The following is a 24,392-nucleotide window of genomic DNA, read 5'->3' on the forward strand; positions in this document are numbered from 1 at the left end:
TATATATATATATATATATATATATATATATATATATATATACATATACATGCATTGGAATTCTTAATAAAAAATGCAAAATGTAATAACCAACTTTATTACTCGACAACGCCCTAATGTTTGCTTATTGATTTTATATTACAATAAAAAAATTCTTGAATAGAAAACAAAACAAATAAGAGCTCTGAGAACTCTTCTTTTAAATTACTCTAAACGTATAAAAACCAATGATTTTTATACACACTAATCCCATATCTTCATGCATATTAAAAATACGAACACTAAATGAATATAAGAGGTAACTGGTATGGATCTCTGAATAAAAGCACTTCTAATACATACATACACTCAGAAATACCTTACCATACACAGATATATATATATATATATATATATATATATATATATATATATATATATATATATATATATATATATATATAAACTATCAAGAACCTTTACCAGAGGAATACCAGACGAAAAAGTCACTGTCACGTTCCACGTTCATCCTATAAACTGCTGAATCAAGGATGAAACCTCTTTATAGAAAACTTCCATTGCATGAACTTTCTCGTTATTCAAGACAGAAGTTTCATCAACAGCTCGTCCAACCCTCTGTCACCGCCACACCCACACATCTTGTGAGAGCTTAGACCACCCAGATATTAATGTCCTTCCGTTCTAGGTTCTCTTCCACTCCACCCTATCTCGGTTTTTATCAACTGCTTAAACCCAAAACTTCCAAACTACGTACTCCCTTCCTCATCCTGTGCTGTCAGATTTCTCTGCATGCACAAACCACCTCGGTGTACTCTGATCCAACATTTTAAATACGCCAAACATATTTTACAGTCTTCTCTAAAAGTAACCTTTTCCTAACCTTTCCTTACTCCGCATGTATTCGCATATCTACACATTCTAACGCTTGCTATACTTTCAATTCAAAGACCATTAATTGCTTCCAAATGATTACTATTTAAATTACACATCCTCAACACCATTAACATCACACATCTATCAAAAAAATTATTTTGTTTTGTAAGGCCAAGAATGCCCGGGCATTCTATCAAATACTGTGCGGGGAAACGCAATTCAAGGTTGGTCATTGAGCAAAAGCATCAAATTATTGCCGTAATGTGGTAGTACTCTTAAAGGAGAACTTTGGCCAATGAAAAGGCACTTTTATTTAGGTTTTGTTGCGTAAGTGATTTTATTGGAAGTTATTGTTCATATAATAATAATAATAATAATAATAATAATAATAATAATAATAATAATAATAATAATTGAAAACAATTGCTGTTTCAACGGCATTTAGCTTGCAGACAGTCTTCTTTATTCTCCCTATTATATTCTTCTCCTCTGCAGGTAAGTGGTATGATAAATTTTCAAAGGACATGGAAAGATATTTTGATTTTGTTGTTTAAGACCAAGATATTAAACCAAGGTCATCTAATGAGAGAATGTATGTTGCTGTTGTTGTTAATTATAAAATTTACTTTATCATCAAAACAAAAATTTTTTACTTTATCATCTTCTAAATCACAGGAAACCACGCACAGATTACATTTCTGGCAGAAGTTTAAGTGTTCATTGAGACCAAAGTCCTTGAGCGTATTTATAGATAACAACTTTGCCATATGGATGACATCTCAGCTAATCGCTACATTTCACATTTCACTTGCTACTTTAGAAGAAGCTGTGCAGCCAAAATACCATTTAGAATGTGAAATTATAGAGAGTGATTGCGCAGTTATGATTATATCAATCCACCACGGCAGTTAGCCACCGGGAGTACTCAAAAACTCCAACTTTGGCCCTTTATAACTCTGAAAATATTCAACCGACTGGGATGAAACTTTGGCCAAATTTCATTCGAAATCCGTTCAGGAAGGGGAAGGGCGAAGGGCTTTACTCCGCAACCTGATAAATTATGATGAAAGCGAAAAGTAGAGATAGGGGTCTTTTCTCAGTCAGTATAGAAAGCGAGTGCCATTTATAATAATACTCATATTGAACAGGCTTTGGTTTGGACGAACCACCGCTGATTATGTGAAAATTAAGCAAGAGCGCCTGATTCCGGTACCACCCAACACTGACCCGGCCCAGGGTTTTGTTGAACATTACTCTAGCCTCCGCAACGGCAACAGCAACAATCGGAATGAGTTCGCCCGCATTATTCTCGACGACAAAGAAGAAAAAAGAGGAAACTAAAAAAAAAAAAAATGTTACCCACAGAGAAGCGTTGCGTTTCTGAGTGGATACATTTGCTGTCTTTAAATTGCATAGGTTGAAAAAGTGTCAGTGTCTATCTCTTCAGGTATGGTTAGTGTTGTGCGTATTATAATGGCAGTCACTTTCTATACTGATTGAGAAAAGACTCCTACTTCCACTTTTCGCTTTCATCATTATTTATCAGGTTGCGGAGTAAAGCCCTACTAACCCTTCCTTTGTACCCCCTGACCTCCATATCTGTCTCTTGTGGCTGGGCTTTACTACCCGTTTTGTGATGAAATCACTTCTTTGCCCGTGATTTGAAATAAGTTGATGTTAATGTTCGTTCCATTTAGGAAATGAATGAAGTTATTAGAAATTTCAACCTCTCAGGAAACTATCAGAATCCTGACAAAAGTTCAATTTTGGTTTGATGAGTCATGGAAAAATCATATCAAGATAAATGGGCATGCTTCGACATATGGAAACAAACTTGAACATTATTAGAAGTAGCTAAGTTTTGCTGAAAATCGCCTGGAAACAAACAGGCGATAAATTTCCCAAGAAAAAGTACAGTAATCCCTTGTAAATAAAACCACATAAAAAAGGAACCCAATCTTATCTTTAGTGGGCCAGGTTAAAATCCTAAAGCTCTGGATATAGTGCATCCTACTAATAACGAAAAATGCTAACCATTCCTATGCAAAATATAAGCTAGTCCAGAGGGCCTTTGGAGCTAAACATTCTTCATCTGACCTTCCCCCAGAAACCCATCAATCTAGGGGGCTGTGGCAGAGCCAGAATTCTGCATTGCAATGCTTATTTCAAAGGGTTCGGTGAGTGCTTAAAATGCAACAATACGTACAGATCAATCTTCAGAATCTTTTTGATTTTAACGTTGCTAGAACTGTGAAACACATGGCAAATCCCCATTCTTCTGGCGCTTCTTAAAGCGGAAGGGAAATGTTTCTATAAGCCTTATGAAAGTACTTTGAATTTAGACGAACCTCTCAAGAACAATTATGTTTCTAGGGAATACTAGGTACTTCTGGTTCCCTTCCAATTCTCTTTATTTGTTTCCAAAGGACATAATGAGGTTCCATTGTATTTCAGTTGAGCCAGGGTCTTCCGTGGGAAAACTGTATAACCTTTGAGCCTCTTTGTTATAATGGGACAAGAATTAACTCTCTTTAAGATGAAAAGAAACTCTAATGTGATGTGGGATTACAGTGCACCTTATCCAAGGCTTTTTCAGATTGTATTTTACAAAATACATACTGAAGAACTTCCAAATTATTCATCTACTTCATTTGAAACTTGACTGCTCGTCAAAACATTCTAAATGAAACCCCTACACCTAATTACATCGGTGTCTTAAGTATTGCCTAATAAGCTTTATAATCACCATCAACACATGCACCTTACTACAAGTGATAATTATTCCTCTCAACCAATCCATTAGATTCTCTCCATTCTCCATACACACTTTATAAACAATGGTCATCTACGAAAGTATATTCTAACTATCATTCCATAATACCTGCAGAACTAGTGCCTTTCTTTATCCAAGGTTTTAATTCTCAATCTTAGATGTTCAACTATCATTTTCTAGAGTATCCTTAACTTTACTATTACATATTTCCAGTCATGCATTGATGAGGTAAGTTTCTTCTATCCTTCAAACAAAATAACATTTCAAAAGTTTACTTTCCTTAACAGAGCGCTGCATTCTCTTCAGACAGCTTTTCTCCATTTTCATCTTTTAACTTCAGAATCATTTGCTTTATAAAACTTCTTTCCATTTTCTTCATTCTAGTGAAAACTCTATTTTTCTCTTGGATAATATATTCTGTCTAACCTTACAGAATATATATATATATATATATATATATATATATATATATATATATATATATATATATATATATATATATATATATATATATATATATATAAATATATAATCATAAGTTATATATATAGATAGAGGGGCATAGATATATAGATAGATGGGTAGACAGACAGACAGACAGATAGATGGATAATGATTGTAAATAAAAAAAACAATAGGTAGACTTTTTATATTTTCTTTACTTAAGATTACATGCAACTAGTTCCTCAGTATGTTTTCATCATTGAGCCCAATAAGTAAATTTAACCATTACAACGTCATCTTAGTGCGGAGGAGAATAACCACCGCTGCTTCCTGCAAAGGAACCACCAGATGCTCCACCTCCAAAAGAGCCACCAGAAAATCCTCCTGCGCCAAATCCACTTCCACTGGAACCTCCAAAGTTGCTTCCAAAGCTACTTCCAGCAGATGCTCCAGCATGACCTCCAAATCCACCTCCAGCTGATCCATGGTGTCCAGATCCTCCAAATGAACCACCGGAGCTAAATCCAGCTCCTGATCCTCCCAGAGCTCCTCCTCCAAATGGTCCAGATGATCCAGCATTTGAGTAGCTGCCTGTGCCTTCAGCAATGAGGTTTGAGTCTATCTTTCCTCCAACAGCCTCTTGCAGGGTGCCTGGAAATGGCCATGGCTGGGACGAGCCTCCAGATCCTGGTCTGCCACTTGATCCTCCAGAGGAATATCTACCAGTATTACCACCTGAGAAGCCACCTGAAGACCCACCAAAAGACCCACCAGAGAAGGTACCAAAGGAAGAGCCTCCACTGGAGAAACCACCACCTGCTCCGGCACCTGCAAAGCCTCCAGCAGAAGATCCTCCAGGAGCTGAGTAGCTGTTGCGGCTGTCAGCTACAGCTGCTCCGACCAGAGCAGAGAGAAGAAGAGCAACTGAAGTTCTCTGAAAGAAGACAGCCAGGCTAGATATCTGTGTGTGTATGTATATATATATATATATATATATATATATATATATATATATATATATATATATATATATATATATATATATATATATATATATATCAATCTCAAGAAATATATAATTGTTTATTACATTAAAGAATTAATATCTGTACATATATAAAATTATTTATCGATATATGTAATATATATATTATATATATATATATGTATATATATATATATATATATATATATATATATATATATATATATATATATATATATATATATATATATATATATATATATATATATATATATATATATATATATATATATATATATATATATATATAACTTATATACATATCACTTATTGCAAGATACAATAGGAAAAACCCGATTTTTAAATTTGCATACCATTTTCTGCGTGGTCAGCTCGCGACTGTGACGGGCACTGCCGGGCATTCTCTTTTATACTTCACGGGGAAACGCAATTCAGGGTCAGTCATTGGGCAAAAAATTCTCAATATTTCCATATGTTAGGCATCTTAAGCGTGAAGGAATAGTTTCTTTTTATTCCTTTCGCTTTTCATCTTTATCACATTCTTTTAGGATCGTGAAATGTTGGAACTTTGACCCATGAAATGCAACTTGCTTTTTATGTTTCGTTGCAAAGCGAATATTTATGTGGGATTATTTTTAAAGTAATGATAATAATAATAATAATATAATAATGATGTATCTCGGAAATCGAAAGATATGTATGAAATCAGGTTATTCATCGAAGAAATAGCTTGTTGCACTTTCTGGGAGGTCACGACAATAATGTCAGTTTCTTTACAGAAATAATTTTGAGTATTTTATTCCTAGCGATACAATCAGATCGTTTATATCTTTTTATGACCGTCAAATAACACTCTTAATGAAGTACTTCTCCCATCTTATAGAAGTATTAAATCATATTCAGTCGGAAGTCTGCTAGGTCCCATACCAAGGAAACCATCCATCTAAATCCCGACTCATGATAAATTAGGGTTTAATGCTTCATAGAGGCCGACGAAATTTTGATGGACAGACCAAGTGGGACTTAATGACGGCGGAGAAAAGTGACAGAGCTGAAGGAGCAGAGTGCTGTTGCAAGGAAGCAAACAGAGTTGATGTATTTCCTTAGAAAAATTGTAATAATTAAAAAAAAAAAAACTGAAAGATGCTTATCCCCATCTTTAATGAAAGAAGCTAAATCATCCATCTTTGGATGTAGTTTACCGGCAATGTTTTACTTACATGTAGTATCTAATTTTTGGAAATTATTAATCAAACTTGAGCTCAAAGACGACATATTTAGTGAAAATAGGACACTGAGACTAAATAGACCTCTATAGACGATCTTCTTCATGACACCTGAAGTCTAAGTTACTTCTTGTCAAATCTAAGTATCATAAAGAACTTGAACAGATAATATGAAGATTAAAATTGGATTTTCCCATTACTTTTTAAAAATATATTCGAGTAATTCTCCGAAGTTCCACATACTTAAGCGTTCTTGATGAATACATTTTTTTTCTAAGTTAAGCCAGAATTATTCAATGTAATGACCATTCTGCAAGAAATATTAGACCAGTGTTCCTTCCAAGAATTTGAATGTTGATGCTCTAGATCAGTTATTCTCAAACTGGGTTCCGTGGCACCCTGGGGTGACACGGACAGTACCTAGGGGTGCCGCAAGATTGTCATGATGGGATAGTGGAGGGGTGCCACGGCAATGATTACATTAGTTAGGGTGCCATCACTAAAAGAAGATTGAGAACCTCTGCTCTAGCTTTCAAGAAAAGCTGCAAAGCTACTTAGTAGCAAAGCGCCCCGTTGTCTTATCTTTATTTTTTAATTTTTCTCAACAAAGTTTTATGTATATACTATTCTAAGTATACAATAAATGATAGTAATATAAGAGAAGGTTAAAAAGGGAAGTCCCTAACCTGAGGACGAGACTTTACATGTGAAGATCAAACACAGGTCTCTTCGTCAAGCATCATTATAAGGTGGTCAGGGGTGAGAGGGGCTGTTCCTAGACAAGGGCAAGTCTGAAAGGTCATCATTCATAAACTATCGTTGTTACACATAGAAAGGAAATCCACGGATACAGTAGCATTCTATTACAAAGAGATAGTTGTCTTTGGTTGGTTGGCTTATGTTTATTTACCTATTCATTCTTGTTTACATAGTTTTGCTAAGCTAACTTAGTTGCCCTGCTTTATCTTACTGCGGAAGGAGGCAGTTTCAAGTAGGGGCGAATAGCCCATGGTACCTGCTGGTTTTCTTAGAACTTGCTCAGATGTGTAAGCCAAAGGCCACACTTCAGTTGTTGTTGGTTGGTAACATGACAGTGATACCTAACTTTTTAAGGGACTACCTACAGAGATTTGTTGTTGATGGGATGTTCTGTGAACATGAACCTATCATGTTTGGTAATCCACCTGGTAGAGTTCAACTAACTTTACTGTGTGTAATATGTACTGGCCGACTTGGTTGTTGGCCTTATAAATAGCACAGTACAGTATGCACTCTTGCTGCAGGCAATGACTTTTCCTCAAGTGAGAAATAAAGCGCCTGTTACAACTCCTAAGAGATTTAAAGTAAATCAGCAAGTGGCGCAGTCAGGGGGGGTTTATAAGGTTCAACTTCTGTAAAATTAAGAATAAATAGAATAGCTGATATTTTTCCATGCTTCCGCTACATCATTTTATGGGCATTAGTAATACTGTTATTAATGACTGTCAATAATTAGCCATACTTAAGGTCACATAAGATTTCAAGCAATGTTTACAACACTTGAATAGATATTTAATGAGCAAGACAGCTTAATGTTGTTGGTATGGTTTCCTGAATCAAGAGGAATTAGTGCCACATGCTTCAGATTTTTCCATTTTTTCCAAATCTGAAAAATTACGCTAATTTCTGAATGTTTATAGCATCAAGGAACTTAATTTTTTTTAGGAAATGTACTCAGATTAGTTGTTTCCTTTTTATTAATAAGTTGTTTCCTTTCTATTAATAATGGTACTTATGGACGATCACTGAGATGTCCTTTTTGGCCGTTCTTCATAAGTCACTTTCAAATAGAAAACTTCTGATAACCAGTAAAGAGCTGATTATCAGAATTAATGCCTTGTTCTCATTTCCCTGAGAGTCAGCATTCACATCCATTACGGGCTGCTCCATGAACAAGAGTCCGTGCTGGCATAAGACCAGCTTAATCAAAAACAACAACAATCCACATTCTGACGTGCTGTGCAGTCATTGTCGTAATGGCGTGAAAACTAATATTTTAAGTTTAAAAGATTTGATGCAACGTAAAATTACAGTGGACCATCTCCTGTGATTTTTAAACTTGATTTGTAACTATTTATTTATATTTTGTTGATTTGTTTACTTTAATCTCTTTATCCATACAACACTTCTCTTATTTCAGCTGTTTTCTTCTTTTTCAAGTGGAAGCCTTTTTCTAAAGATAATGTCTTGTATCTTGTTCCCTTTCAGTACATGTTGATGCTGAATAATAATAATAATAATAATAATAATAATAATAATAATAATAATAATAATAATAATAATAATAATAATAATAATAATAATAATAATAGTACAATTAAAGTACTGAGAAATCAAAGCAGTCTTTTTAACTTTTGAACACAATTTTTGCTCTCTTCATAAGAATGCACAAATCTTCACCAGATTACCTTTTACTTTACACAAGCCCTCGAACCTCTAGATTACACAACTTCCACACAGTTCGAAATCAAAATACTACACTAGGCCTACATAGAGGACATAGGGATTAGTTTATAAGTTTTATAATCAACTTCAACACAAGGACACACACAAATGAATAATTATTCCTATTACTAGATCCTTCGGATTCTTTTCATTCTCCTTGAATACCTTACATACCATGTTCAGCCACTCAAGAATCACCACCATACAATACCACATCCAATTCTTAGTGTCTTACCCTTCCTCGACGTTTTCATTCCACTTTATAGATGTTCAACTGTCGCTTACCCAAGTATCCTCAGCTTTATTCTAAGATCTGTCACTTGTATCCTTCCCATCAGTAACTTTCCTAAATAATGTTTCCCTTGATGCAGGGCCGTATAAAGCTCAGAAAGCACCTCTCCATTTTTTTTTCTGTAAAAGAAAACTATTGTTCCGGCTTTGTCCGTCCGTACGGACATTTCTGTCCGCACTTTTTCTGTCAGCCCTCAGATCTTAAAAACTACTGAGGTTAGAGGATTCCAATAAAGAATATGCCTCGTCTACTCTTACGGGACCACGTGCATAAATATATTATTGTTATAATTTTAAAGCTGGGGTCTTGCTAGATCAATGGGATATACTAAGATGTTACGCAACTTACCTTAATTACCGCAAAAATCTGGACTCTGGCCTTGAGGTCAGCTGAAATTATAAACAACAAAATACGGCTGAAGGCCTACTTCAAGAGGGGAATGATTAGATAAACTCTGGGGTCTTAATTAATTATATTTACAAAAGAAAACACATCAGAAGAAAGGTAGTTGATGTAATAAGATAAAGAGCAAATGACGGAGAATATGCTGGAGAAAATACAATGGGACGCCCGCTTCAAAGGGCGTTGAAAACGAGGTAGTGGGGACCACTACGCACAATAGATGATAAGCAGATCCACAGCTGAATAACGCATAATCTTATTTAGGAGCTTAAGTAGTCTTCTTATGGGGGCCAGCGAGAGGGAGGACAAGTGAACAAGTTCACAACAAAAGTTACTTTGGTTACTACCAGCCACGTGTTAGAAATAGGCAGTTTAATGGAGCAAAGGACAGGACATCCGTCCTATGATGGCGTCCGAGCAATTCTGAGGTCGAGCTTCACTCTCCACGGCCATTTATGGCTTCCGGAATTATGTTTTTCCTCTTCTTAGGTGGCGTTGCGATCTTGGCAGCATGGCTGCAGTTTCAAGATGGCGGAACGGACGTGTTCAGCCCACCAGCTGACCTGCCTCGGGAGACGATTAGCTCTGATCGGGTCCGCACTCTGAATTTAAGGAATTCCGGCAGCACGTCGACAAGAAAGAGATTAAAGTAGTTTACCCCCAAAGGCAGTGGTGAGAGAAAGGTTATAGAGGCGAATTCGCCTACAGTGAAACATGCTAGACTAAATTAATTAATTGCTTAGTCCTTATACACACACACACACACACACACTTATATATATATATATATATATATATATATATATATATATATATATTTGTATACATATTAGTATCCCTTATTTCAAAATAGTGATACATAGATAGATAAACAAATAGACAAATGGATGATTATCAAGTAATAAAAGCAAAACAGAGACTTTTAATCTTTTATTTGCATGATGTTGCCTGAAAAGAATTACACAGCATGTTTTCATCACTGAGCCTAATAAGAGAATTCGACCACAACAATATTAACTTAGTGTGGGGGAGCATAACTACCACTGGATCCTGCAAAGGAACCACCAGATGCTCCACTTCCAAAAGAGCCACCAGAAAATCCTCCTGAGCTAAATCCACTTCCACTGGAACCTCCAAAGTTGCTTCCAAAGCTACTTCCAGCAGATGCTCCAGCATGACCTCCAAATCCACCTCCAGCTGATCCATGGTGTCCAGACCCTCCAAATGAACCACCGGAGCTAAATCCAGCTCCTGATCCTCCCAGAGCTCCTCCTCCAAATGGTCCAGATGATCCAGCATTTGAGTAGCTCCCTGTGCCCTCAGCAATGAGGTTTGAGTCTATCTTTCCTCCAACAGCCTCTTGCAGGGTGCCTGGAAATGGCCATGGCTGGGACGAGCCTCCAGATCCTGGTCTGCCACTTGATCCTCCAGAGGAATATCTACCAGTATTACTGCCTGAGAAGCCATCTGAAGACCCTCCAAAAGACCCGCCAGAGAAGGCACCAAAGGAAGAGCCTCCACTGGAGAAACCACCACCTACTCCGGCACCTGCAAAGCCTCCAGCAGATGATCCTCCAGGAGCTGAGTACCTGTTGCGGCTGTCAGCTACAGCTGCCCCAACCAGAGCAGAGAGAAGAAGAGCAACGGAAGTTCTCTGAAAGAAGACAACCAGGTTAGATGTAGATATATGTACACATATATATGTGTGTATATATATGTATATATATATATGTATACATATATATAAATAAATAATATATATTTAAATATATATATATATATATATATATATATATATATATATATATATATATATATATAAAAAACTCGAATTGATCAAAAGAGTAAACAAGACAATTTCCTTGTAAGATATAACAGGATTAGGCGGGCGTTTACATTTGCTCACCATTTTCAGAGCGGTCAGCGAGCGACTGTTGCATGTGGCACACGGGTACCCTGTTATATACTCCGAGGGGGAAGCGCAATTCGAGGTCGGTCATTGGGCAAAAGAATCCCAATGCCCCCATACGTTGGGGCTCACAAGGTCGGAGGAATAATATCTTTTATTTCTTTGAATTTTCACCTTCATCGTCTTCCATTTGGCTTCATTGAAATGTTGGATCTCTGACCGATGAAATGCAGCTTTTGATGTTTTTTGTTTCGTCATAAATCTAATACCTCTGAGGAATTATTTTGGATATAATAAAGAAACTAATAACAACAATAATAATAATATCCCAGAAATTGAATATTTATGAAAATTATATACAGTGGTCTTCGAAACAAAAAACTTTTTTTTTATTTTCTACCCAATTAAAGGAGAATTCCTTTATATATAATAAAAACTGTGATTATTATCATTATCCTTACAGAAATAAGTGAGTTCATATTCAACGTTATCAAGTGAAGTCATTCATCTCTTATCATCATTATTCATACAAAGCTCCTTTTGAAGCTCTAACTTCTGCATCATGGAAGAATTGAATTGGAATCTACTTTGTTCCTTACTAAGGAAAGCCACCAAAGTCACGATCAGCTTCAGTTTGATGATTCACAGACACCGAGGGATTACGATAGACAGACCAAATGAAACACAATCGTGACGATGAAATATCACACAGCAGCAGACGCAGAATTCTGGATTTTGCCAAGAAAAAGTGAAGAAACGATTCTAAAATAAAACTTCGATTTAACTATCTATAGTTGTGTATACATATGTAAATGTGTTGTTATAATAACGAGAAAACATTCAAAAGCTCTTGTTATTATAATCACATATATATATATATATATATATATATATATATATATATATATATATATATATATATATATATATATAATATATATATACATATCTGAAATATATACACACATATATACGTACTGTACATACAACTGTGCATCTTTTAACAATAGCAAAATTTGAAGATTCTCATTCATCTTCAATGAAGCAAGCTGAAATCCTCCATCTTTGGATATAATACATTTCAGGCTATTTTAAATTGACCTCGATTGAGGTTCCTTTAAGAAACCTGACATCTGAGTTACTTATCGCGAAATCAGGTTTTCATTCAAAGGATATTTAATCATCCTAGAAAACATGAACAGTTAACGAAGGGAGGATAGTCTTTGATTTACTTATTACTTTCTCAATACATATCAAGGCACTTTTCCCAAACTACACCTACTTTAGACCTTCTGGTTTCTGGATTACATTTCCTTTTCCAGATGAACCAAAATTATTCAGTATAATAATGACTGTCAAAGGGATTACATCTAGGCTGATGGCAGCAATTTTAGGTTAATCGCTCTTCTTCAAGGGCTTCATAAAGAATCCTGCAAACTTCAGTACGTTAAGTGTACCTTGAAACTACTCTAGATTCGTGTCAGTTTTGACTTTGACTGGTAAACCATAAGGCTCTTAAATATAGCGTCTGTAACTTAGGTATGTAGTTGATATCATTCAAGGTTTTTTTAAGGAATCTCCAGCAAGTTGTTATTGCAGTGCTTTTAATGAGCCTAGAGCCGTGAAAGATGGTCAAGAGAGTTGTGATCTGGGAACTTAACCTTCATTTGGAACAACACTGGTCGCCCTGAAAACTGAATAGTGTTTCATGAGATGAATCAATTCTTGTCTCACAGAAATGGAATGGTTAATTTCCTTAACTGACAATTAAAATAGATCACTAAGCACTGTAGTTAGTGGGATAATGCAGCTGAACTTCAGTGAAACTAAGACCTTTCTGATTACTTAATACTGTACTGTGTCAGTCCCAGTGTTCATTCTTAGAATATGGTTCACCTGTTAGGATATCTGTTTCCTTTCAGGATCTTTATCTTCCAGACAAAAGTGTTCTGAATGCAGTTTCCTCGTATTCTAGCAACGGTGACTATAGAATAAGACTCTGTGGCATTGAAATTAATGCCTATTACTCATTTGGCAGTGTCAGCAATTGCTTCTGCTATGGTGCCACAATATCATGACTTCCAGTTTCAGAGTTCTTTTATTTATTATGCAACCTCAGACAGAAGTACCTTTATAAAGAGGTCAGTGGTGAGAAGGGCGGGCTGGCTCTGGGGTACGGAAGGGCAAATTTAAAAGTGAAGGGAATATCTCCATCAACTATGCAGTTATGTTTCGACAGGAAATAGACCGGTACGCATAACATTTTCTTGTAAACAGATGGTTGAATCTGTGGATGAATCAATCTTTTCTCGTTTACATAGGGATGGTCTATTCTTCAGTTGCCTGTTCAGCACTATGATATATTTTTGGTTGGCTAACTCCATAATTGTCTTGCTTTATAATGCTGCTGAAGCAGGCAGTTTCAATCAAAGACGTGGATAACCCAACTGCTGGTTTCCTTAGATCTTGTACAGATGTGTTTGCTAAAGGCCAAGTGAAATACTTGTCAGCTTGATGAAAGGACATTGACAACCATTCTAGATCTGATCTATAATTCTTTAAGGAACCGGCTACGGAGAATTGTTGTTGATGGGATGTTTTGTGAATATACAGCGATTATTATCGGCAAGAAAGAATCCAACAGCATTCCTGCATTGCATTTAGTATTTACTGTCAACGTGAGTGTTTCCGTTATAAATAAGATGGTACTGTATACATAAGATGTATCTCTGGCTGCAGTCATTCACTTTCCCTCAAGTGTGAAATAAAGGGACTGTTAGACTTGAAAGGGATTTAGAACATACCAGTAAGTGGGGTATAAGATTGAACTTTAGCAAAATTAACAACATACTGAATAGCTTATATTTACCATGCTTCTAATACTATCATTCATAAGTCTGACTAAATCGTTCTTTGCTAAATTTGGAAATAATGTGCAAGACAACTTAGTATTATTTGCAAGATTTCATGAATAAGCAGATATGAAAGTACTGTATTAGTGTTATGTTTCACATTTTCAGATCCTGGGAACTGTATTTTATCGGAAAATTTAATCAAATCTGTCTGCTGGTATACTGGTTAGTGTCGTGGCTCCCACTCAGGTGTCGTGGGTTCGCGTCTCCCCCAGGGTGATGAAAATTCACTGGCTCTGTATCATGATCAGTTAGTGCTGCAGTGTGGGGTCTGTAGTGAGAGGTTGAAACCAACATTCTTTGGAAGCTTGAATTTCAGTCAATGGCTCTTGTGTGCTTATTCCGTGTGAATAGGTTTCATCTACTGAAATAATAATAATAATAATAATAATAATAATAATAATAATAATAATAATAATAATAATAATAATAATAATAATAATAATAATAATAATTTTTGTAATGGTTCTCAAGGAGTTCATTGAGAGATATCATTTTTGGCTATACTCCATACGTTACTTTTCAAAAGGAAACTTATGGCATCCAATTAAGAGCGGCAGCAAAACCAATTCTGAAAAGGTACTCAGTCTTTGTTACAATGGCATGGAAATGAACACTTTTTATTTTTGAAGGGAGCTCTACGGCGACCTGGAATTGCAGTGTACCTTTCCTTGGTTTTGTTGCTCTGCTTACCTTAATCTCTTTGTTGACATATCACGTCTCTTATCTCAGCTGTTTTTTTCTTTCTCAAGTATGGGCATTCATTTCTATGGAAGTTTACTTATGAAGGTAATTTTTCCTTTATCTTGTTCCCTTTCAATATTTGTTAATGCTGAGTAATAATAACAGAAATAATAATCCAATAATATGCCGAGATTTCAAACCAGTTATTGTAACATCATATTTGAACACAGCCTTCCGTCTCGTCATAATCATATTGATGCACAAAGATTACCTTTGACACAGTGCAGATTCAAGAGCTTCCAAATCACACATCTTTCTTATTTAATCTGATATGTTCTGAATATTTTAAACCAAAACACTGCACTACATGAACATATGGGTCATATGTATTGTTTTATCCTTTTGAAAATCACCTTCAACACATTAACTTTACATGTGCAAACAATTATTCCTGTGGACCGAGCCTTTAAATTCTTTGTATTCTCCATGCATACCCTGCACAAAATGGTTAATTATTCAGGTATATTCTTCTTCTTCTTCTTTAACGTGCTTTTTTTTCCCATTTTTTTTTTTTTTGTATGGGGTAAGCACGATGCCTTCTTTTGAAGGACTTTTGATTTGGCTTTGGGGTAGACCGTAGTCTCGATCGGCTGCCCTGCCTGACATCGCTTAGACCCCGGTAGCGTATCGTACATGTATCATATCAGACCCAACGCCCTTTCTCCCAGCAGCGAGAGGTTGTTGCGCGGGTAGGTTGAGAGTTCGAGGCGTGTGAGATGTTTGTTATGTTTTTAGAAGATGTTGGAGTGGCTTTGTTTTGTGTGTGTATTTAGTCTGTAAAACCCATTTTCTTTTTAAGCAAACCTATCCATTGATTACATACATAATCCCGGGTGTCTACACGGATAGCAAAGTGTCCGCCTCTCTGCTCAGTCTGCTGCGGATTTGAACCCGCGCCACAGACCTCTACGAAGTCCGAAGCTGCTGCTGTAACCGACTGTGCCATCGAGGCTCCTAATTATTCAGGTATATTATCACCACCATATTATACCATCTTAAGCTCTTAGTGCTTTCTCACTCTTCGGCATTTTAATTTTCCTTTGTAGATGCTAAACAGTTCATCCCACAAGTATCCTAAACTTTACTGCAACACATTCAATCAAAAAATCTTTCAAAATTTTATTTCCGTAACAAAGAGCTGTATTCTTTTCAGCTAGCATCTTCCTGTTTTCCTCTCTTAACCTAAGAACAATTTGGTAATAAGGCTTTGCTTTCCTGTCACCTCACTCAGGCACTAACTCCATTTTCTCCTGAAGAATGAGCTCAATGTGTGTTTTTGTGTATATGTATGTACATATATACAGAATAAAAATATTTTTTTTATGTTAAGGTGGAGCTGTAAGACCACATTAAGTTTATTCTTCAGGAGAAAATGGAGTTAGTGCCTGAATGAGGTGAAAGGAAAGCAAAGTCTAATTGTCAAATTGTTCTTAGGATAAGAGAGGAAAATAGGAAGATGCTAGCTGAAAAGAGTAAGAACTCTGCTACAAAAAATAATATTTTGGAAGATTTTTTGATGGAATGTGTTGCAGTAAAGTTTAGGATCTTGTAGGATGAACTGTTTAGCATCTACAAGGGAAATTTTATATATATATATATATATATATATATATATATATATATATATATATATATATATATATATATATATATATATATATAAATATATATATATATATATATATATATATATATATATATATATATATATATATATATATATATATATATGCATGTATGTATGTATGATTGTAAATTAAAACAGGGTTGGAAAGTTTATACTTTATTTGCTAAAGAGTGTCCAAAAATGATTACTCAGGTTTTTCTCCTCATTGAACCTAATAAAGGGAATCGATCTTTATAATATTAGATTAGTATGGAGGAGCATAACCACTGCTGGATCCTGCGAAGGAACCACTAGATGCTCCACCTCCAAAAGAGCCACCAGAAAGTCCTCCTGAGCTAAATCCACTTCCACTGGAACCTCCAAAGTTGCTTCCAAAGCTACTTCCAGCAGATGCTCCAGCATGACCTCCAAATCCACCTCCAGCTGATCCATGGTGTCCAGATCCTCCAAATGAACCACCGGAGCTAAATCCAGCTCCTGATCCTCCCAGAGCTCCACCTCCAAATGGTCCAGATGATCCAGCATTTGAGTAGCTGCCTGTGCCTTCAGCAATGAGGTTTGAGTCTATCTTTCCTCCAACAGCCTCTTGCAGGGTGCCTGGAAATGGCCATGGCTGGGACGAGCCTCCAGTTCCTGGTCTGCCACTTGATCCTCCAGAGGAATATCTGCCAGTATTACCGCCTGAGAAACCACCTGAAGACCCACCGAAAGAGCCGCCAGAGATGGAACCAAAGGAAGAGCCTCCACTGGAGAAACCACCACCTGCTCCGGCACCTGCAAAGCCTCCAGCAGAAGATCCTCTAGGAGCTGAGTAGCTGTTGCGGCTGTCAGCTACAGCTGCCCCGACCAGAGCAGAGAGAAGAAGAGCAACTGAAGTTCTCTGAAAGAAAACAACCAGGTTAGATGTAGATATATGTAAATATACATATAAGGGCCGGAGCTGAGGCTCGAAGTATACATCACGAAGGAAGCAGTAGGGAAATGCATCCTCATCATCTACAGTTTATTTTCAATGCCGACGTTTCGCGACGAATTCCAAGTCGCATTTTCAAGGCTATAAAATATAATATAATTTGCGAACATCAATAACAAATTAATGCAATGGCAACAGCTCTTTATGTAGTAAAAATATTTAAAAACAAAACACCTCATTCCAAGACAAGTCAATAATAAGTAAAAGGAGTTCACTAAAATCTTAAAACAAATTATATTATATTTCATAGCCTTGAAAATGCGACTTGGAATTCGTCGCGAAACGTCGGCATTGAAAATAAACTGTAGATGATGAGGATGCCTTTCCCTACAGCTTCCTTCGTGATGTACGTACACACACACACATACACACACACACACACACACACACATATATATATATATATATATATATATATATATATATATATATATATATATATATATATATATATATATATATATATATATAAAAATAATGTATATACAGTGTATATATATATATATATATATATATATGTATATATATACAGTAAATATATATATTTATATATATATATATATATATATATATATATATATATATATATTTATATATGTTTACATATATATATAAAACTCGAATTGATCAAAAGGGAAAACAAGAAAATTTCCATGTAAGATATAACAGGATTAGGCAGGCGTTTCCATTTGCTCACCATTTTCGGAGCGGTCAGCAAGCGACTGTTGCATGTGACACACGGGTACCCTGTTATATACTCCGAGGGGGGAAGCACAATTCGAGGTCGGTCATTGGGCAAAAGAATTCCAATGCTCCATATGTTGGGGCTCGCAAGGTCGGAGGAATAATATCTTTTTATTTCTTTGAATTTTCACCTTCATCGTCTTCAATTTGGCTTCACTGAAATGTTGGATCTCTGACCGATGAAATGCAGCTTTTGATGTTTTTTGTTTCGTCATAAATCTAATACCTCTGAGGAATTATTTTGGATATAATAAAGAAACTAATAACAACAATAATAATAATATCCCAGAAATTGAATATTTATGAAAATTATATACAGTGGTCTTCGAAACAAATAACTTTTTTTTTTTCCTACCCAAGTAAAGGAGAATTCCTTTCTATATAATAAAAACTATGATTATTATCATTATCCTTACAGAAATAAGTATGAGTTCATATTCAACGGTATCAAGTGAAGTCATTCATCTCTTATCATCATTATTCATACAAAGCTCCTTACGAAGCTCTAACTTATGCATCATGGAAGAATTGAATTGGATCTACTTTGTTCCATACTAAGGAAAGCCACCAAAGTCCGGACTCACGATCGGCTTCAGTTTGATGATTCACAGACACCGAGGGATTACGATAGACAGACCAAATGAAACACAATCGTGACGATGAAATATCACACAGCAGCAGAAGCAGAATTATGGATTTTGCCAAGAAAAAGTGAAGAAACGATTCTAAAATAAACTTCGGTTTAACGATCTATTGTTGTGTATACATATGTAAATGTATTGTTATAATAACGAGAAAAAATTCAAAAGTTCTTGTTAATATAATCACAAATATATATATATATATATATATATATATATATATATATATATATATATATATATATATATATATATATATATATATATACACGTACATACAACTGTGCATTTTTAACAATAGCAGAACTTGAAGATTCTCAGACTCATCTTCAATGAAGCAAGCTGAAATCCTCTATCTTTGGATATACTATTTTAAATAGACCTCGGTTGAGGTTCCTTTAAGATACCTGACATCTGAGTTACTTATCGCGAAATCAGGTTTTAATTCAAAGGATACTAAATCATCCTAGAAAACATGAACAGTTAATGAAAGGAGGATAGTCTTTGATTTATTCATTACTTTCTCAATGCATATCAAGGCACTTTTCCCAGACTACATCTACTTTAAAGCTTTTGTTTTCTGGATTACAATTTTCCTTTTCCAGATGAACTAAAATTATTCAGTATAATAATGACTGTCAAAGGGATTGTATCTAGGCTGATGGCAGCAATTTTAGGTTAATCGCTTTTTTTCCAGGGCTTTATAAAGAATCCTGCAAACTTCAGTATGTTAAGTGTACCTTGAACTACTCTAGATTCGTGTCAGTTTTGACTTCGACTGGTTAACCATGAGGCTCTTAAATATAACGTCTATAACTTAGGTATGTAGTTGATATCATTCAAGGTTTTTTTTTAAGGAATCTCCAGCAAGTTGTTACTACAGTGCTTTTAGTGAGCCTAGAGCCGTGAAAGATGGTCAAAAGAGTTGTGATCTGGTAACTTAACCCTCATTTGGAACAACAACAATGATGGCCCCTGAAAACTGAATAGTATTTCATGAGCTGAATCAATTCTTGTCTCACACGTGGGTTGCCTTCAAGTGAGAAATGGAATTGTTAATTTCCTTAACTGACAATTAGAATAGGTCACTAAGCACTGTAGTTAGTGGAATAATGCAGCTGAACTTCAGTGAAACTAAGACCTTTCTGATTACTTAATACTGTACTGTGTCAGTTCCAGTGTTTATTCTTAGAATATATACACATGTTAGGATATCTGCTTCCCATCAGGATCTTTATCTTCCAGACAAAAGTGTTCTGAATGCAGTTTCCTCGTATTCTAGCAACGGTGACTATGGAATAAGACTCTGTGGCATTGGAATTAATGCCTATTACTCATTTGGCAGTGTCAGCAATTGCTTCTGCTATGGTGCCACAATATCATGACTTCCAGTTTCAGAGTTCTTTTATTTATTACGCATCCTCAGACAGAGATACCTTCGTTGTGTTTATAAAGAGGTCAGTAGTGAGAAGGGCGGGCTGGCCCCGGGGTACGGAAGGGCAAATTTACAAGTGAAGGGAATATCTTAATCAACTATGCTGTTATGTTGCGACAGGAAATACATGGATACGCTAACATTTTCTTGTAAACAGATAGTTGAATCTTTGGATGAATCAATCTTTTCTTGTTTACATAGGGATGGTCTATTCTTCAGTTGCTTGTTCAGCACTATGATATATTTTTGGTTGGCTAACTCCATAATTACCCAGCTGTATAATGCTACTGAGAAAGGATGTTTCAAGCTAAGGGGTGGATAGCCCAGCTGCTGTTTCCCATACATCTTGTACAGATGTGTTTGCTGAAGGCCAAGTGCAATACTTGTCAGCTTGATGAAAGGACATTGACAACCATTCTAGATCTGATCTATAATTCTTTAAGGAACCGGCTACGGAGAATTGTTGTTGATGGGATGTTTTGTGAATATACAGCAACTATTATCGGCAAGAAACAATTCATCAGCGTTCCTGCATTGCATTTAGTATTTACTGGCAACGTGAGTGTTTCCGTTATAAACAGGATAGTACTGTATGCATGAGATGTACCTCTTGCTGTAGTCATTCACTTTACTTCAAGTGTGAAATAAAGGGACTATTAAAACAAACAAAGTTGGAAAGTTTATATTTTATTTGCTAAAGAGTGTCCGAAAATGATTACTCAGGTTTTTTTCCTCATTGAACCTAATGAAGGGAATCGATCTTCATAATATTAGATTAGTATGGAGGAGCATAACCACCGCTGGATCCTGCGAAGGTACCACTAGATGCTCCACCTCCAAAAGAGCCACCAGAAAATCCTCCTGAGCTAAATCCACTTCCACTGGAACCTCCAAAGTTGCTTCCAAAGCTACTTCCAGTAGATGCTCCAGCATGACCTCCAAATCCACCTCCAGCTGATCCATGGTGTCCAGACCCTCCAAATGAACCACCGGAGCTAAATCCAGCTCCTGATCCTCCCAGAGCTCCACCTCCAAATGGTCCAGATGATCCAGCATTTGAGTAGCTGCCTGTGCCTTCAGCAATGAGGCTTGAGTCTATCTTTCCTCCAACAGCCTCTTGCAGGGTGCCTGGAAATGGCCATGGCCGAGACGAGCCTCCAGATCCTGGTCTGCCACTTGATCCCCCAGAGGAATATCTACCAGTATTACCACCTGAGAAGCCACCTGAAGACCCACCGAAAGACCCGCCAGAGAAGGCACCAAAGGAAGAGCCTCCACTGGAGAAACCACCACCTGCTCCGGCACCTGCAAAGCCTCCAGCAGAAGATCCTCCAGGAGCTGAGTAGCTGTTGCGGCTGTCAGCTACAGCTGCTCCGACCAGAGCAGAGAGAAGAAGAGCAACTGAAGTTCTCTGAAAGAAGACAACCAGGTTAGATGTAGATATATGTCCACATATATATATGTTTGTATATATATGTATATATATATACAGTATATTTGTATACATATATATAAATAAATAATATATATATATATAATACTCGAATTGATCAAAAGAGTAAACAAGAGCATTTCCATGTAAGATATAACAGGATTAGGCAGGCGTTTACATTTACTCACCATTTTCGGAGCGGTCAGCAAGCGACTGTTGCATGTGGCACACGGGTACCCTGTTATATACTCCGAGGGGGGAAGCGCAATTCGAGGTCGGTCATTGGGCAAAAGAATCCCAATGCCTCCATATGTTGGGGCTCACAAGGTCGGAGGAATAATATCTTATTTCTTTGAATTTTCACCTTCATCGTATTCCATTTGGCTTCATTGAAATGTTGGATCTCTGACCGATGAAATGCAGCTTTTGATGTTTTTTGTTTCGTCATAAATCTAATACCTCTGAGGAATTATTTTGGATATAATAAAGAAACTAATAACAACAATAATAATAATATCCCAGAAATTGGATATTTATGAAATTTATATACAGTGGTCTTCGAAACAAATAACTTTTTTTTTTTTTTTCTACCCAAGTAAAGGAGAATTCCTTTATATATAATAAAAACTGTGACTGTCATCATTATCCTTACAGAAATAAGTATGAGTTCATATTCAACGGTATCAAGTGAAGTCATTCATCTCTTATCATCATTATTCATACAAAGCTCCTTTTAACAATAGCAAAATTTGAAGATTCTCACTCATCTTCAATGAAGCAAGCTGAAATCCTCCATCTTTGGATATAATACATTTCAGGCTATTTTAAACTGACCTCGATTGAGGTTCCTTTGAGAAACCTGACATCTGAGTTACTCATCGCGAAATCAGGTTTTCATTCAAAAGATATTTAATCGTCCTAGAAAACATGAACAGTTAACGAAGGGAGGATAGTCTTTGATTTACTTATTACTTTCTCAATACATATCAAGGCACTTTTCCCAAACTACACCTACTTTAAACCTTCTGGTTTCTGGATTACATTTCCTTTTCCAGATGAACCAAAATTGTTCAGTATAATAATGACTGTCAAAGGGATTGCATCTAGGCTGATGGCAGCAATTTTAGGTTAATCGCTCTTCTTCCAGGGCTTCATAAAGAATCCTGCAAACTTCAGTATGTTAAGTGTACCTTCAAACTACTCTAGATTCGTGTCAGTTTTGACTTTGACTGGTAAACCATAAGGCTCTTAAATATAGCGTCTGTTACTTAGGTATGTAGTTGATATCATTCAAGGTTTTTTTTAAGGAATCTCCAGCAAGTTGTTATTGCAGTGCTTTTAATGAGCCTAGAGCCGTGAAAGATGGTCAAGAGAGTTGTGATCTGGGAACTTAACCTTCATTTGGAACAACACTGGTCGCCCTGAAAACTGAATAGTGTTTCATGAGATGAATCAATTCTTGTCTCACAGAAATGGAATGGTTAATTTCCTTAACTGACAATTAGAATAGATCACTAAGCACTGTAGTTAGTGGGATAATGTAGCTGAATTTCAGTGAAACTAAGACCTTTCTGATTACTTAATACTGTACTGTGTCAGTCCCAGTGTTCATTCTTAGAATATGGTTCACCTGTTAGGATATCTGCTTCCTTTCAGGATCTTTATCTTCCAGACAAAAGTGTTCTGAATGTAGTTTCCTCGTATTCTAGCAACGGTGACTATAGAATAAGACTCTGTGGCATTGGAATTAATGCCTATTACTCACTTGGCAGTGTCAGCAATTGCTTCTGCTACGGTGCCACAATATCATGACTTCCAGTTTCAGAGTTCTTTTATTTATTATGCAACCTCAGACAGAGATACCTTCGTTGTGCTTATAAAGAGGTCATTGGTGAGAAGGGCGGGCTGGCCCTGGGGTACGGAAGGGCAAGTTTAAAAGTGAAGGGAATATCTTCATCAACTATGCAGTTATGTTTCGACAGGAAATACACGGGTACGCATAACATTTTCTTGTAAACAGATAGTTGAATCTTTGGATGAATCAATCTTTTCTTGTTTACATAGGGATGGTCTATTCTTCAGTTGCCTGTTCAGCACTATGATATATTTTTGGTTGGCTAACTCCATAATTGTCTTGCTTTATAATGCTGCTGAAGCAGGCAGTTTCAAGCAAAACCGTGGATAACCCAACTGCTGGTTTCCTTAGATCTTGTACAGATGTGTTTGCTAAAGGCCAAGTGAAATACTTGTCAGCTTGATGAAAGGATAGTGACAACCATTCTAGATCTGATCTATAATTCTTTAAGGAACCGGCTAAGGAGAATTGTTGTTGATGGGATGTTTTGTGAATATACAGGTATTGTTATCGGCAAGAAAGAATTCAACAGCATTCCTGCATTGCATTTAGTATTTACTGGCAACGTGAGTGTTTCCGTTATAAACAGGATGGTACTGTATGCATAAGATGTATCTCTT

General features: G+C 36.2%; 4 protein-coding genes across 4 annotated transcripts; all 4 read right to left on the reverse strand.

Annotated features, from left to right (window-relative positions):
* Window positions 1–4,388: 4,388 nt before the first annotated feature.
* Window positions 4,389–7,125, reverse strand: LOC136830377 (uncharacterized). The gene is made up of 2 exons (XM_067089913.1): window positions 7,042–7,125; window positions 4,389–5,024 (listed from the first exon to the last, which is right to left on the reverse strand). The coding sequence occupies exons 1-2, from the start codon at window positions 7,123–7,125 to the stop codon at window positions 4,389–4,391; spliced, it is 720 nt and encodes a 239-aa protein (XP_066946014.1).
* Window positions 7,126–10,518: 3,393 nt separating this feature from the next.
* Window positions 10,519–16,011, reverse strand: LOC136830378 (uncharacterized). The gene is made up of 2 exons (XM_067089914.1): window positions 15,889–16,011; window positions 10,519–11,154 (listed from the first exon to the last, which is right to left on the reverse strand). Exons 1-2 carry the CDS (start codon window positions 16,009–16,011, stop codon window positions 10,519–10,521), a joined length of 759 nt encoding a protein of 252 aa, XP_066946015.1.
* Window positions 16,012–16,936: 925 nt separating this feature from the next.
* Window positions 16,937–20,830, reverse strand: LOC136830379 (uncharacterized). The gene is made up of 2 exons (XM_067089915.1): window positions 20,756–20,830; window positions 16,937–17,572 (listed from the first exon to the last, which is right to left on the reverse strand). Exons 1-2 carry the CDS (start codon window positions 20,828–20,830, stop codon window positions 16,937–16,939), a joined length of 711 nt encoding a protein of 236 aa, XP_066946016.1.
* Window positions 20,831–21,260: 430 nt separating this feature from the next.
* Window positions 21,261–22,796, reverse strand: LOC136830380 (uncharacterized). The gene is made up of 2 exons (XM_067089916.1): window positions 22,752–22,796; window positions 21,261–21,896 (listed from the first exon to the last, which is right to left on the reverse strand). The coding sequence occupies exons 1-2, from the start codon at window positions 22,794–22,796 to the stop codon at window positions 21,261–21,263; spliced, it is 681 nt and encodes a 226-aa protein (XP_066946017.1).
* Window positions 22,797–24,392: the final 1,596 nt, after the last annotated feature.

The sequence above is a fragment of the Macrobrachium rosenbergii genome, chromosome 46, assembly GCF_040412425.1.
Source record: "Macrobrachium rosenbergii isolate ZJJX-2024 chromosome 46, ASM4041242v1, whole genome shotgun sequence".
Classification (NCBI taxonomy): domain Eukaryota; kingdom Metazoa; phylum Arthropoda; class Malacostraca; order Decapoda; family Palaemonidae; genus Macrobrachium; species Macrobrachium rosenbergii.